This window comes from Stegastes partitus, unplaced genomic scaffold (assembly GCF_000690725.1).
Source record: "Stegastes partitus isolate 25-593 unplaced genomic scaffold, Stegastes_partitus-1.0.2 Scaffold1292, whole genome shotgun sequence".
NCBI classification, from domain to species: domain Eukaryota; kingdom Metazoa; phylum Chordata; class Actinopteri; family Pomacentridae; genus Stegastes; species Stegastes partitus.
Window position 1 is genome coordinate 73,046 of NW_007579023.1, and position 13,654 is coordinate 86,699.

Sequence of the window (13,654 nt, forward strand, 5' to 3'; positions counted from 1 at the left end):
TTGCAGTTTTACCAAAACTCAAATGTGTTTTTCATCCTAAAATAATGTCATGTGTCCATCTGCTGTACTGATGAAGTTCTGAGGCTCAGAAATGATGGAATGAGTCCATTAAAGTGATCAATCTGGACCCTCCTCTATGGACTTCAAGGACCTGGAACTCTGGAACATTCACAGTCTGAAGGTAAAACTCTGCTTTGTTTAATAAAGTTGCTGCAGATACAGAACCAGCTGATTCTTTAGTCAGATTGGTTTTTATCAGGAATGAGCCCAAAGTGAAGCAGTGTCTTTTCTGGTTTAGTGTTTCCTGAAACAGTCGAGCCCAAATAAACCGCGATGGAGCGTCCATCAGCGGGTGTAAAGCCACAGTCTTTCCTCCACATCTGGCTCAGAAACAAAACTGCTCCCAGAGGATTCAACAAATCATAGACTCTGTACACGCTGTCGCATCATTCCTCCCCACCAAGTAATTGTTCAATAAATAAATTAATATGTGCCGCCGTGTAAAGATGGCCTGTTTGCAGTTTTGAGCCCTCTCAGCTTGAGTCTCTGAAGTGGATGATGTTAAAAACTGAGAGCTGCCCAACTAGCTGTTCATCTGAAGGGCTCAAAACCGGCAGAAACCGAGCAGCTTTAGCACCGTGGCACCTATCCTAACTTATACCGGAGGGGATTTCAACAAGTCAGTAGAAAAATAAACATTGTCCCCAACATTGCATAAAGAAGCAATCAATAAATAAATTCATTCAAGTCAATAAACCGGAACTTTGTTGTTGTTGTTGTTTTTTTTTTAAAGTTTCTCACACAATCATCAGTGAGAGGAGGCGGTTCTCCCCGACAGAAACGGTGGTTTTGTGTTCGTAGTGAGTCATGCACGGAGGAAAAACGCCGACGATTCCTCCTCGGAAAGTGACGGAAATCCCAAACGAAGCCACGTTCCTCCAGACAGCGTCACTCTCGCGCTGCTTCACAGTAATAGCGCTGAGCGGGAAGACACCCATCGGCTCCACAGTTCAGTCTCCTGTTCCCTGATTGGCTGATCGACCTGCGATCGCGTTCCTCCGGCGATCGATCAGCCTCCGGTCCGAGTCTGTTCAACATTCCTCTTATAGGAGAAAGAAAAGACGAGATTCGGGCCCAAACCGTGAGCTTGGTCCCAACGCAAAGCGGGACTGAAGAGGTGTAGAAAAATAAAGAAATCATACAGTAATAAACAGCTGTGACTGACTGAGTGGAGGCGACTTTATATATCAGATATTTACATCGAACAGCAGCCGACAGCAGCTGGTGGAAGCTGCTGAGCTGCTGCCTATTGCTGGTTACAATTTAGATATTCGTGTGTGTTTGCGTGGAACCCGTCGACACCAAACAACGTTCTCACGCGACTGAACTGCATTCTCGTTTGTATTTTCCCCTCAAAACATAAAAAGACTTTTCAGTTGTTCGTTAAGGAACACAGCATGGTTACGTTCTGCAAGTTCTGCAAGTTCTGCAAGTTCAACCTCAACTAGAACGGCTCCCTTAGTTCCCTCAGTGTTCTTCTTAAAGCGTCGGCCAACTAAAGACGTTCTAGAAATGTCTGGCATCAACATTGTCAAACTGCTTCGCTCTAATGTTCTCAAAACTGACTGTTGCACCGAGAATGGTGTTCCTTCGTTATCACAGAACATTGTGGGAACGTTTTATAGACTCTGTAATGTGTTCCCTCAACAGCATCCCCCAGAGTGATTCTCATAAAGAACGTCTGTCATCTGATTTCTTGATAACATCAGGAAAACATTTTTTAATGATGTTTTGAGAACGTTCTTCCTCCGTGTTTTACAGAAGGTTCTATCATATGTTCCGTCAACAACATCTGCAGAACATTGCAGTCAGAATGTTCCACCTTTGTTGATACATCGCAGTAAAGGAGCATCTTATAGAGAACGTTCTGTCATCTGAGGTCTCAATAACATCCGGAAAAACTTTTTTGAATGTTGGTTTGAGAACGTTCTTCCTCCCTGTCTTACAGAAGAACATTCTATACTGTGTTCCATCAGCAGAGTATAGAATGTTCTATAATATGTTCCCTCAACAACATCCTCATAACTTTGCAGTCAGAGTGTTCCACCTTTGTTAATATATCGCAGTAAAGAAACGTCTTACAGAGAACGTTCTGCCATCTGAGGTCTTGTTAACATTTAAAACGTTCCCTGGGTGTTGCATGGAGAACATCTTTCCTTTGTTATCACTGTGAAAACATTTTATGGTTCTATAATGTGTTCCCTCAACACAAAGGCAAAATGTTCCACTCTCAATATGTATCACATTACAGGAATGTTATAAAACGTTCTGTATATGTATGTATATATATTTTTTTAAAACCGTTCTGTCATCTGAGTTCTCGATACCAGCTGGAAAATGTTTTGTGAATATCGGTTTGAGAACATGATTGCTTCCTGTTTTATAGAAGAACGTTCTATAATGTGTTCCATCAGCAACATCCTCAGAACATTGCAGCCAGAATGTTCCACTTTTGTGTTAATATCATGTTACAGGAACGTCTTGTAGAGAACGTTCTGTCATCTGAGGTCTCGATAACGTCTTAAAAAAACGTTTTTGGAATGTTGGTTTGAGAACGCTCTTCTTTTGTTGTCATGTAGCACTGTGGAACATCATCGCTTCAATAATCTGTTCCCTCAACAACATACTTAGAACATTACAGGCAGAATGTTCCACCAGAATGTTCTGTCATCCGAGGCCTCAATAACGTCTGAGAACATCTTTTGAACATTGGTTTGAGAACATTTCTCTTTCGTTATCGTAGAACATCATCCGTGTGTAAAACATTACGTCAACTTCATCGGAACATTATTGGAAATGGAAATGTTCTCAAAACATTTGAATAAAACATTTTCTTGAAAAAGGATTAGAACCTTAATATAACTTAAATTGTGTTTTCTGGGCTACCATGGTGACTGCCCCATCTGCCATCTGATTGGTTGGCAGTAACATGACATATTTGTTATGATTCGTCACAAACTAACGTACTCCAGGAGAAACTGAGAAAGCAGTTCAGTCGTATAAGAACGTGTCTTTGTGTAGACAGTGTTGGTGTGTGTGTGTGAGTGTGTGTGTGCATGTGTGTGTGCATGTGTGTGTGTTGAGGTGAGCCAGCAGTGAATCCGTTTCCCAACACGTTCCTTAGTCTCTTAGGAAATCTCTTGGTTCTGCCCATGTGGACCATCAGAAGCAGCCCAACCGTCCGTCCTCCGGTACATTCAGAGTAGTGGTTATCGTCCTGCGTCTGTGGAACAAAAAGCAGCTGAGGGTTCGTGTTGTTAAGTGGCTCGGTTTTGGTTGTCGGTGGTGCTGAAAGCTTTCAGAGTGGGAACTGGGGAACGTCAACAGTCCAAAGGCAGCCTCTGATCTGTTGGATTGCATCAGTGCAAAAGAGATTCGCATATGCAGCTCTGACTTTACGTCTCCGTCAGGAAACCTGCAGGCTTGAGCCCAAAACAGGCCCCACCACAGGTCCACCACAGGTCCAAAGAAGACCCACCTCTGACCCAAAGTAGACCCACCTTAGACCCAGAGTAAACCCACCTCAGAACCAGAGTAGATCCACCCCAGACCAAAAGTAGACCCAACTCAGAACCAGAGTTGATCCACCTCAGGTCTAGTGCAGGTCGACTACAGGTCAACAACAGGACCAAAGTAGATCCACTTCAGGCCCAAAGTAGACCCACTGTCCAAAGCAGATCCAACTCAGGACTAAAATGTAAACCCACTGCAGGTCTACCACAGGTCTAAAACATGGCCCCATCACAAGTCCACCCCAGACCCAAAGTAGACCCACTTCAGGCCCAAAATAGAGTCAATCCAGCTTAGGTCTAGTGCAGGTCCACTACAGGTCAACAACAGGACCAAAGTAGATCCACCTCAGGCCCAAAGTAGACCCACATCCGAACCAGACTAGATCCACCTCAGGCCCGGTGCACGTCCACTGCCGGTCAACAAAAGGACCAAATTAGGACCAAAGTAGACCCACCTCAGGCTCATCTAAGGTCCAAAAAAGACCTGCAGTGGATCCATCACAGCCTCAAAGTAGACCAACCTCAGACCCAAAGAAGGACCAAAGTAGACCCACCTCAGGCTCATCTAAGGTCCAAAAAAGACCTGCAGTGGATCCATCACAGCCTCAAAGTAGACCAACCTCAGACCCAAAGAAGGACCAATTCAGGTCCACTTCAGGCTCAACATACACCCACCTAAGGTCCAAAGTAGACCCACCTTGGACCCAAAGTAGACCTCCTCCAGGCCCAGTGCAGGTTCACTGCAGGTCCATCCCAGGCTCACCGTAGGCCCAAAGCAGACCTACTGCAAGCCCAAAGTAGACAAACCTCAGGCCCCATGTAGACCCCCTCTGGTCCACCTCAGGCGGGCCACACCTGGGATACTATGGTTCAGTGCAAAGTCTATACAGTGCCGTATAGTACGGGTACTCCGCAGTACTCTGAACAAACATGCATACAGAGTCGGAGCAGGAAGCACACTGTGGACAGTACAATCCTTATCTGTGCAGGTTCAGAGTGTGCAGTCAGCAGGGCGGTTCTGACCCGTGTTGTGCATCGGGCCTCTCACGCAAGAATCTATTTTTTTTTTTTCTGCATTTCACTGAAATGCTGACATTTTCCGTGAAGTTGCTCGGGTTGCCATTAGTAACATGTGTGTTTGATGGGAATGAGTCGGATTAAACACTACCTAAGGTGTGGAGTAACAGCTGTAAACAGAGGAGTCCTCCCACAGGAGAACTGGGATATCTTATCATACACTTATACATAGATTCTTGTTCTTTTTTTTTGTTTGTTTGTTTTATTACAAAATTATTCTTATTATAATGTTTTATTATGTAGATTTTTCATTATCATTATAAGACAGGGTCGAGTTGCTTGTCTCCATAAAAAGCATGCATGTTTCCGTTCCTCCTGGTCTCAGTGTGGTTCATTCCCTGATGGAAATGCTTCAGTCCTCCTCCATCCTCACTCTTCCGTTACCTTTGGGATGTAAGGCTTAAGAGAAGCACGTGTCCTCCGTTTCATCCGTCTCATAGTGAGTCAACATCTGAAGGATTCCCTCGCAGCCAAACTCGTGTTTTTGATACCTGAACGGACAGATTAATAGATATATATTGTGTTATTACGCTCATTCCTCGCTGACTCCGGGTCAGTTTGTACTCCGAGTCTCCTGACAGACAGGAACTCAGTTGGTTGCCATGGAGGCGGCCGGCCCCTCCTCCTCCTCCTTCCTCTCCTCTAGTGTCTGAATGAGGCCCAAGGTGACATCAGAGGCCTTCCGCTCCGTGATTGGCTCTGCCGGCGGTTGCCCCGGACTACTGCCTCCGGAGGCGTCCCCTTGTTGCGTGGGCGGAGTCAACGTGGCCGACTCAGGCTCCACGCACAGCGTCACGTCTTCCTCCTGATCAGGACAGAAGCAGCAAACACAGAAGCAGTCAGTGGAGGTCACAGAGAGGCGCTGAGGATTTTACATATATACACATATAAATTAGAAGTTAGAAATCAGCAGTGTGGCTTTTAAATCTATATTTTTTACAGGGTGAATGCTCAGCTTAATGAAAATCAAGTCAGATTAATTGCTAATAAAGTCACCTCACTACTATTTTATATATTTAGATTTTTCGTGCTATATATATATATGTACATATACACATATATGTGCTATAGCTGCATCTGCATTTACATTTCATGATAAAATTAATATTTGAGATTTTAAATGACTGAAAACAAAAGAGCTCCGAGTGAATAATCAATTAGCAAAAAAAATCACATCAGATTAATTGCTAATAATAATTCTTAGCAGCTGAAAGAAAAACAACTGAAACTGCTGTTCAGAATTGTTATATAAATTTACATTATTTAATACTTCAATTAAAAAAAAGTTTGCATAATTGTGTAATTTATAATTCATGATAAGGAAAATTATTAATAAAGAATTTAAATACCTAAAAAAAAAAAAGAGCTTAGGAAAAAAAGTGATTGGGGGATAAATTAGATTAAAATACATATAATTTTAATGTTTTTCTGCATACAGATATATTCATATGTGGTGCCACTAGAATGCTTTAACTAATGTAAAGAATATGTATATGTCAGTTTTTATCCCATCAGCTACATTACTATGTCATCCTGCACATGCTTATGGATTTATTTTCCAATTTGAAGGATGCTTCACTGATCAGCCAGATGTAAAGGTCTGGTTTGAAGTTGTTCTGGAGCTTTTGACTGTTTCACACAGTTAGTTTTCCTCAGCAGATGTAATCATTCTTCTCATCAGTGTTGGTTCAAATGTTCAAATGTAACCTTAGAGACAGCTGCTGTTTCCAAGGTCAAGAGCAAACTTTTATTCTCACATTAATCCGACTAAGATCAGTCGGTGTTTAATGTATCTGTGGTTATTTTCTTTGAACCAGTCACACGGTGATGCAGCAGCAGGTTTGCATTCATGAGCTGCAGCACATTTTGGTGAAATGAACCCACAGACGTCATGAAGCCGAAGCTCCCTGCCACATTTCACCGGTTAAAAAGGGTTTTCAAAGCATCCCTTTCACAACTTTCACACAGTATCTCTCTAAAAGTAAATGCTGTTTGGGGTTTGGTTTGCTGCCATCAGTTTGGACATTCTCCAAAGCTCTCCCCTCTCATTTTCTGCCATTTGTGGGCAGCTGGCTGGAGAATGAAGGCAGGAAACACCGAAAACTCCTTTAAATATTTGTTCACAGCAAGTTCTTATAAAAGATAAAATGTTGGTGTTATCAAATATTACGGTCTTTGTTGTCACAAAACAGCAGCCAGAAGCCCAAATAAATGTAATTTACAGGTCATAAATCAAACACAAGCTACAAATCCTCATGTTACTCAATAAAAATGATCAAAAATGTGGATTGATCAACGAGTTATTCCAGCACTGACTCTCCCCACGCTGCATGACCTGAACCGACCGAGACTCCACATCGCTGAGTCACTCTCACAGCTCATAACACGGAAAGTTAATTAGACAGAGTTTGAATCTGACAGGATTAAACCACCTGTGTTCTGCTCCTCTGCAGGTTCAGTCTTCAGTAATGAAGCCACATGTTCTCCTCACCTTGACCTCCTCCTCCTGCTGCTCCAGCAGCGGTGAGTGTTCCGTTCCCACCAGCTCGTCTCCGGAGGGAACGCACAGACTGGGCTCCACCACCGCCGCCACGCCCATGTAGCCCCCGGCCTCCGCCTGGTAGGCCTCCATCTGCCCCGTGTTCCACAGGTCCACCAGCGGGGGGTGGACCTGGTGCACCAGGCTGTGGATGGTGCTGTTGGGCGTTGCTTGCAAAGAGTGGTTGGCGCTGTGCAGCCGGTGCTCCAGAGACTGAAACACAAGGAAGACGGTGAGCAGAGACAACAGGGAGCCGGCGTCTGTCACCTGTAACTGACATCGTGTTGCAGGTGACAAACGTCAAGCAGCATCAGGAAACACAAGAAAACAGCTCAGTGAGAAGACGAGGATCCGCGAGCCACCTGCTGCTGCTCTGTGCTCAGCAGCAGGTGAGCTGCTCTTTCTGACTGAACATGAGCTTGAGGCTCATCAAATGAACCCTCTGAGCTTCAAGCAGCTTCTGTCACAGTTTTTCAATCAAAGTTGACTCATGGAAGCAGCACAACCGTGACTACAAGTCGTCAACTACTTTGATAATCGATGAGTCAGTTTGAGTCATTCTTAATGAAAACAGTCTCAATTCTGTGATCGCGGCTTCTTCAATGTGAGTGTTTTCATTTTTTTCCTCCTTTGTGTCAACAAGCTGAGTATCTTTGGACACAACAAGACATTTGAGGAAACATGGATCCACATTTTCTGCTATTTTAGAGACCAAACAACCGATTAATAATCCATAAATAATCTTGATAACAGTTAGTTGCATCTCTGAGCATCATGCAGCCTCCAGTGTGTCTAAACTCATGCCGACAGACTCCAGCTGCCGTCGGTCCGTCACCTGTTGTTGCTGATACTGCAGCAGCTGCTGTTGCTGGTAGTGCTGGATCTGCTGGATCTGCTGCAGCTGCTGCAGCTGACTCTGCTGCTGGAGGTTGAACTGCTGCTGCTGCTGCTGAGACAGGAAGTGAGCCGCCGCCGCCTGGCCGTCGTAGCCGTCCGTCCCCATCACGTAGGAGCCAGTAGGGGGAGACGCCACACCGGAGGGATCGCTGCTGATGGGCTCCCAGGCGTCGGAGGAGGAGAGGCAGTAGTGGCCCTGGGAGACGTATGTGTGAGGCCACACCTCTGCTGAGGAGTGGTGCAATATCTGATCTGGAAAAGATGAAAAATTCAGCAGCTGCTATTAGTGCTCCTCAGAGTGGGAGAGCAGATGGATGCAGGAACACTGAGGCAGCCGGTCACGACTCTGCACGAGCACAAAAGACTCAGTCCTCTCGATGTGATATCAATAAATAGAAAACCAGGGGAATCTGGACGTCAAGCTGCAGATTTTTTTGGCTCCTTCTCAGGACATTTAGTCTGCATTTGTCTGGTAAAACACCTGCATGTAGGTTGTTACAAATGCCTCTAATGACTAACAGCTCCGGCTAATTCTAGTAGTGCAGGTCGAAGTAGGTCTGACTGAGATCCAGCTCAGCAGAAAAGCCTCCACATCGGCTGAATAAGTGTTTTGACAGAAACTCTCCGGTATGAATACAGTTCGAACGCTGACACACCTTCACTGTTGAGTCATCACTCCTGTCAAACCGTATAATGCAGACGCAGCCTTGATGCTGTTCAGTGGTTCTGTCTCTCCGGAGAGAAAAATGGGCTCAAGAGTAAACACAGCCACATATTATCCTCCGGTTTGTTTGACTTAAAATTGAGGATGATTTGATGTAAATGCATTCCTGAAGCAGCCATGAAGGGCAACTCAAATCAAATAAACACTTAAATAGTGAGGACATCTACGTAAAATATCACTTAAATGTTAAAATATACGAAACCGCATCAGCTCTCAAAGTAAGTAAGTTGAATGGCTGATGAACAGTCAAAAGAAAAATTTTTCTAAAGACTGTAATGAAAATTCAAATTAGAAACTCAGTGAACCAAAGTGAATCCAGCTGTGAAAATAAACTGAGTCCACCTGTGATTTCTAATCAGTCTAATTGCATCAACGTGGTTCTAATATGAGCCGTGAACAGCAGAACTTTCTAGATTTGGACCAACGGACTGTGTCTGTCTATGTCTGCATCATGTCTCCACATGGAGAAGAACTGAACAGAAGAAGTGAAACATCTGAGGCTCAAAATTGCTGAAAATGTGCCAAAAACAGCTTGAAATTTGTCCAAAACAAGTACCAAAAAAATGTTTTAAATGTCCAAAATTACTAAAATTGGCCCCAAATGACTCTGAACTTCTCCAAAGTAACTCAGAATTTGTCAAGAACAAGTAAAAATGGTCCAGAGTGACTCAAATTTTGTTTAAATGACTTAAAATGTGATCTAAAATGACCTGATATGGAAAAGAACTGAACAGAGGAAGAGAAACATCTGACTGAGGGACTGGACAAAGATGGAAAAGGATCCAGAAGATCAATTAAACATCAGTGAACCACAGCAGTAAGCAGGAGATCAAGAAGGAGCCACAGTAGCACTGATCAGGGCTGCAGTGGTCGTCCTTGTTGCTTGTTGCTGTTCAGAACTAAACTTCTGGATGAAAGGTTGCTAAAGAACATGAACAGAAGCCTGATGGATGCTGGAGAACATCCTCTGGTCAGATGGAGATCAATGTGTTGGGCTCACATGGAGTCCAGATGTTTGGTGTGAACCTGACCAGGACCACCACAGTGGATGCATGGTCCTGACAGTGAAGCACGGAGGTGGCAGCATCATGATGTGGGGCTGCATGAGGGCAGAAGGTGTTGATGACGTTTATGTGACTGTGTGGGGTTCCTACTGTGGGCCTGAGCTTTTAATATAGAACATCTAAAACTGGCATTTTTAATTTGACGTCAGAGCAAATACTCTACTATCAGCACAGAAGTAATGTGATTACTCTACAGTTTACATTTAAGTGATGTTGCACAGGTTTGGACTCTTGTCTGCTGTCTACTGAAAACTGTTCCTTCAACTCTCTTCTTCCTACACAAACTTTGCCTCCCCGAGTTTCGGTGGCAGCCATGTTTGTAGTCCTTTTACCTCTACTGGTGATGCTCTCCTGGTTGACCTCGCTCAGGTGGGCCACGCTGCCCTGGTTGGATCCTGACCGCGGACTCTCACCGTCCATCGATGACCAGGCCAGGAGCGTCGCCTCGGAGATGGCAAACTGCTGCAGGATACCTGAGGTCAGAGCGGGACAGGTGAGGAGCCGCATCAAGGTTTAAACAACCCATGAACATTTGGACATTGAGACAATTTTCAGCATTTCGGCACCATAACAATGGATTTGAAATGAAACAATCAAGATCAGATGAGCGGTGTAGGAACTACAACACACTGTATTTGTGTCTTCCACCTTCTTAAGGGACCAGAAGAGTGTTCTTGATCTGGCCAATGGCGCTGAAGGGGTTTTCCTTGACCAGGGAAAGGATTCTTCTGTCACACTTGTGGGCGTTTCTGAGCTTCTTCCTTTTTAAGAATTTACCAAACAGTTGATTTGGCCACTGCTAATGTTTCTGCTGTCTCTGTCTGATGGGTTTGTTCTGGTTTTTCAGCCTAATGATGGCTCGCTTCACTGACAGCGACAGCTCTTCATACTGAGAGCTGAAATCACCAGATTCCAAATACCACACTTGTAATGAACTCCAGCCCTTTTATCTGCTCCTTGTAAATGAAATAATGAGGGAATGACACGGTGTGGGTGGCCGTCGTCCAATTACTGTTGGTCACATATAAAAATGTGTCGTAGTTCCTGCACCGTTCGCCTGATTTGGATGTAAATACCCTCAAATTAAAGCTGAAAGTCTGCCACTCAAAGCACATCTTGAGTGTTTTAACCCTCCTGTTACCTTCAGATTTACTGACATCTGTTATCTTTGGAGTTAGTTTGACCCCAGCAATTTAAACCTCCAGAAAATTATCACAATTAAAGTTTTTCCCCAAGTTTATGTGTAAATAGGCCTTTAAATAAAACTGAAAAAGTTACACTTATTTGGAGATGTTAAACATTGAATGGGGTCTATTGCGGTGGTGTACGGAGCTGAAATGTCCAAATATTTATGGACCTGACTGTAGATAGATAAGATAAGTTGGGACTGGTGCTATTAATTTTGAGGGGAACACATCATTCTGCTGACTGTCTGTCTTCATCCTAGGTTCAGTTTCTGACCTGCGGCGAAGCGAGCCTCCTTCTCGCCGTCGCTGAGGTCGCTGTAGGCGTCGTTCTCCAGCCGCCGCTCCTTCTCCCGCTCCTGGGTGGTGATGCGGGACTGCGGGATGCCGCCAGCTCCCACCGTCTGCATCCCCCAGTTCTGCCACTCGATCATGTGGGCGACGCGACCCTGAGCCATGGCGGTGGGTTTGGTCACTCTTTCTTTCATGGTGCGGGTGACTCCTGGAGGAGGAGGAGGAGGAGGAGGTTAGAGGCTGATACAGAGGAGATCAGGTGAGTGTTGGAGGAAGAGGAAGAGGATGATGGTGCAGACGTCAGCTGGACATGTTGTTATCAGGTGTGCGGTGATGTTGGAAGGTGTGGTGGGTGATGATGATGCCCAGTAGAGGTTTGACTGATAAACTGGTTTGACAACTGGGAGGCTCTGACTGATGATCACCATAGAAGAAGGAGCTGAAACCAGAAGTTTACGTCCACTGAATAAAAAGACATAAAACCTGAGTTTAGTTTTTAACCTTCTGGACCCATCTGCAGGTTTAAAGGTCACATTATCTTTTAAAAAATCTCCAAAATAACACAGTTTAACAGCCTCGAAAACACAAAGAATTGTGGGATTTTTAACTTACTTTAACTAATTGGTTCCATCAGGAAAATTATCTGAATTTAAAAATTTGATATTTGATCAAAATCACTTTATTATCTTGTGAAACACTAAAAAACAAATATATATATAATCAAAACCAAAAACTCAAGATTGTCACAAGATCTCCTGATAGTTCAGTGATTTTAACATATTTCAACATATAAATCTCTAATTTACTCGATTAAACTCCTACCTAGCTAACTAACTAACTAACTAACTAACTAACTAACTAACTAACTAACTAACTAACTAACTAACCTACTCAACACCTCCAGTAGAACTTGGTTGATTTAAAAACATTGGTTTTAGTGTTAAAACCTAAATTGCAATCAGATTAACCCTCTGATCTCCAAAACCCGCTGGTGATCTCAAAAGGCAGGCTATCTTTTTTTTAAAAAAAGACAATAAAATGACACCATTTATCAGCCAAAAACTATAAAAATAGGAAGAATTATTTTGAACTTTTGAATCAAGTGTGAAAAATTAACCAAATCTGATCCTGAAATTGTGATATTTGATCAGAATCACTTTATTCAGCATGACTCATTTTCAAAAAATCAACAAAAATATTTATTTGCAATAAAAAGGATGAAAATAAAACATACTGGATGAACAAAATAAAAGCATCTTGGCTCAAAAACAGCACACAAACATGTCAGAAGCTGCTCGGAGATCGGAGGGTTAAGCCTTATTAGTAATAACGCCTCCTGTCCTGTCTCATAAACTGGTGTTAAAATAAAACTTGAGGGCACACTGAATAACTGAACATCTCTGGTATGTTCGTGGTGAACAAAAATGCAAATTTCTATTAAGACATTAACTATTTGGCAGCTTTAACGAAGACAAACCAGCGCAGAGACTCGTTACCAGTCAAATCCTGCCGCTGAGCTGCGTGTGCTGAAGTGAGGATGGATTATAGGAGCGGCTAAATGACGGAGGTGGCGGAGGTGACGCTCATGAATTTAATGAGACTAAGCCGTCAGCTGTTCGGGGAGGATGTGTCGTGTCTGACAGAGGTGCATCATGGGAAGGAGCGGGTTAATTAGGGTGAGGTGGCTGAGTAATGAGAGGTCGGCTTGTTGACATGATAGTGTTTTCACACCTCGGCTGAGCTGCGCTGGATAAGCAGAAACCTGCCTCCTGCCTTCCTGCTGCTTGTCTCAGAGCTTCAACTCTTTATTTAAAGGAGAAATTAACACCCAGCTGCTCTCTGCTCTGCGGCTTTGTTCCATATTTCATGCGATCAACATGTGATGACACAAACTGTAACTCTGGCTGTTTGATTCTCTCTGATGGTGGCGCATGGAGATGAGCTTGATGAATAAATTATAAGACAAATCTGTAGCGCAGAACGCAGCAGCTGCACTTCAATACACTGTACTGCAACACAATCCACTGCACTCCCATACAGTCAACAGCAGCCACTACGATATCAATTATATATCAAATGGTTCCAAGCTGCATCACCTCACAGTAATCAGATTACTCCTGATTTAACAGCAGAGTATTGTCTCTGGTGTCGGATTACAAATTATCCGTTTAGATTCACGACGTTAAAGTTCAGGCTCCACAGCAGGAACTCAGTAAAGTCCGTTCATCCCTGAGGTTCTTTGGTTCCTTTATTTCTGCTGACAGACTGGATCCAGAGTCCACTAGGTTCTGCTCACATGTTCT

The 13,654-nt window shown here is 43.8% G+C and overlaps 1 protein-coding gene across 1 annotated transcript in view; it reads right to left on the reverse strand.

The window, feature by feature from the left end:
- Positions 1-4,865: 4,865 nt before the first annotated feature.
- The window catches only part of fam131bb (family with sequence similarity 131 member Bb), a 17,806-nt gene continuing 9,017 nt past the window's right edge, over positions 4,866-13,654 (reverse strand). Inside the window, exons 2-6 of the mRNA XM_008298177.1 lie at positions 11,335-11,559; positions 10,206-10,346; positions 8,024-8,337; positions 7,141-7,401; positions 4,866-5,454 (exon numbers count right to left, since the gene is read on the reverse strand). Of these exons, the coding sequence (XP_008296399.1) occupies positions 5,239-5,454; positions 7,141-7,401; positions 8,024-8,337; positions 10,206-10,346; positions 11,335-11,559 (1,157 nt within the window). The 3' untranslated portion in view covers positions 4,866-5,238. The remainder of the gene's footprint in view (positions 5,455-7,140; positions 7,402-8,023; positions 8,338-10,205; positions 10,347-11,334; positions 11,560-13,654) is intronic.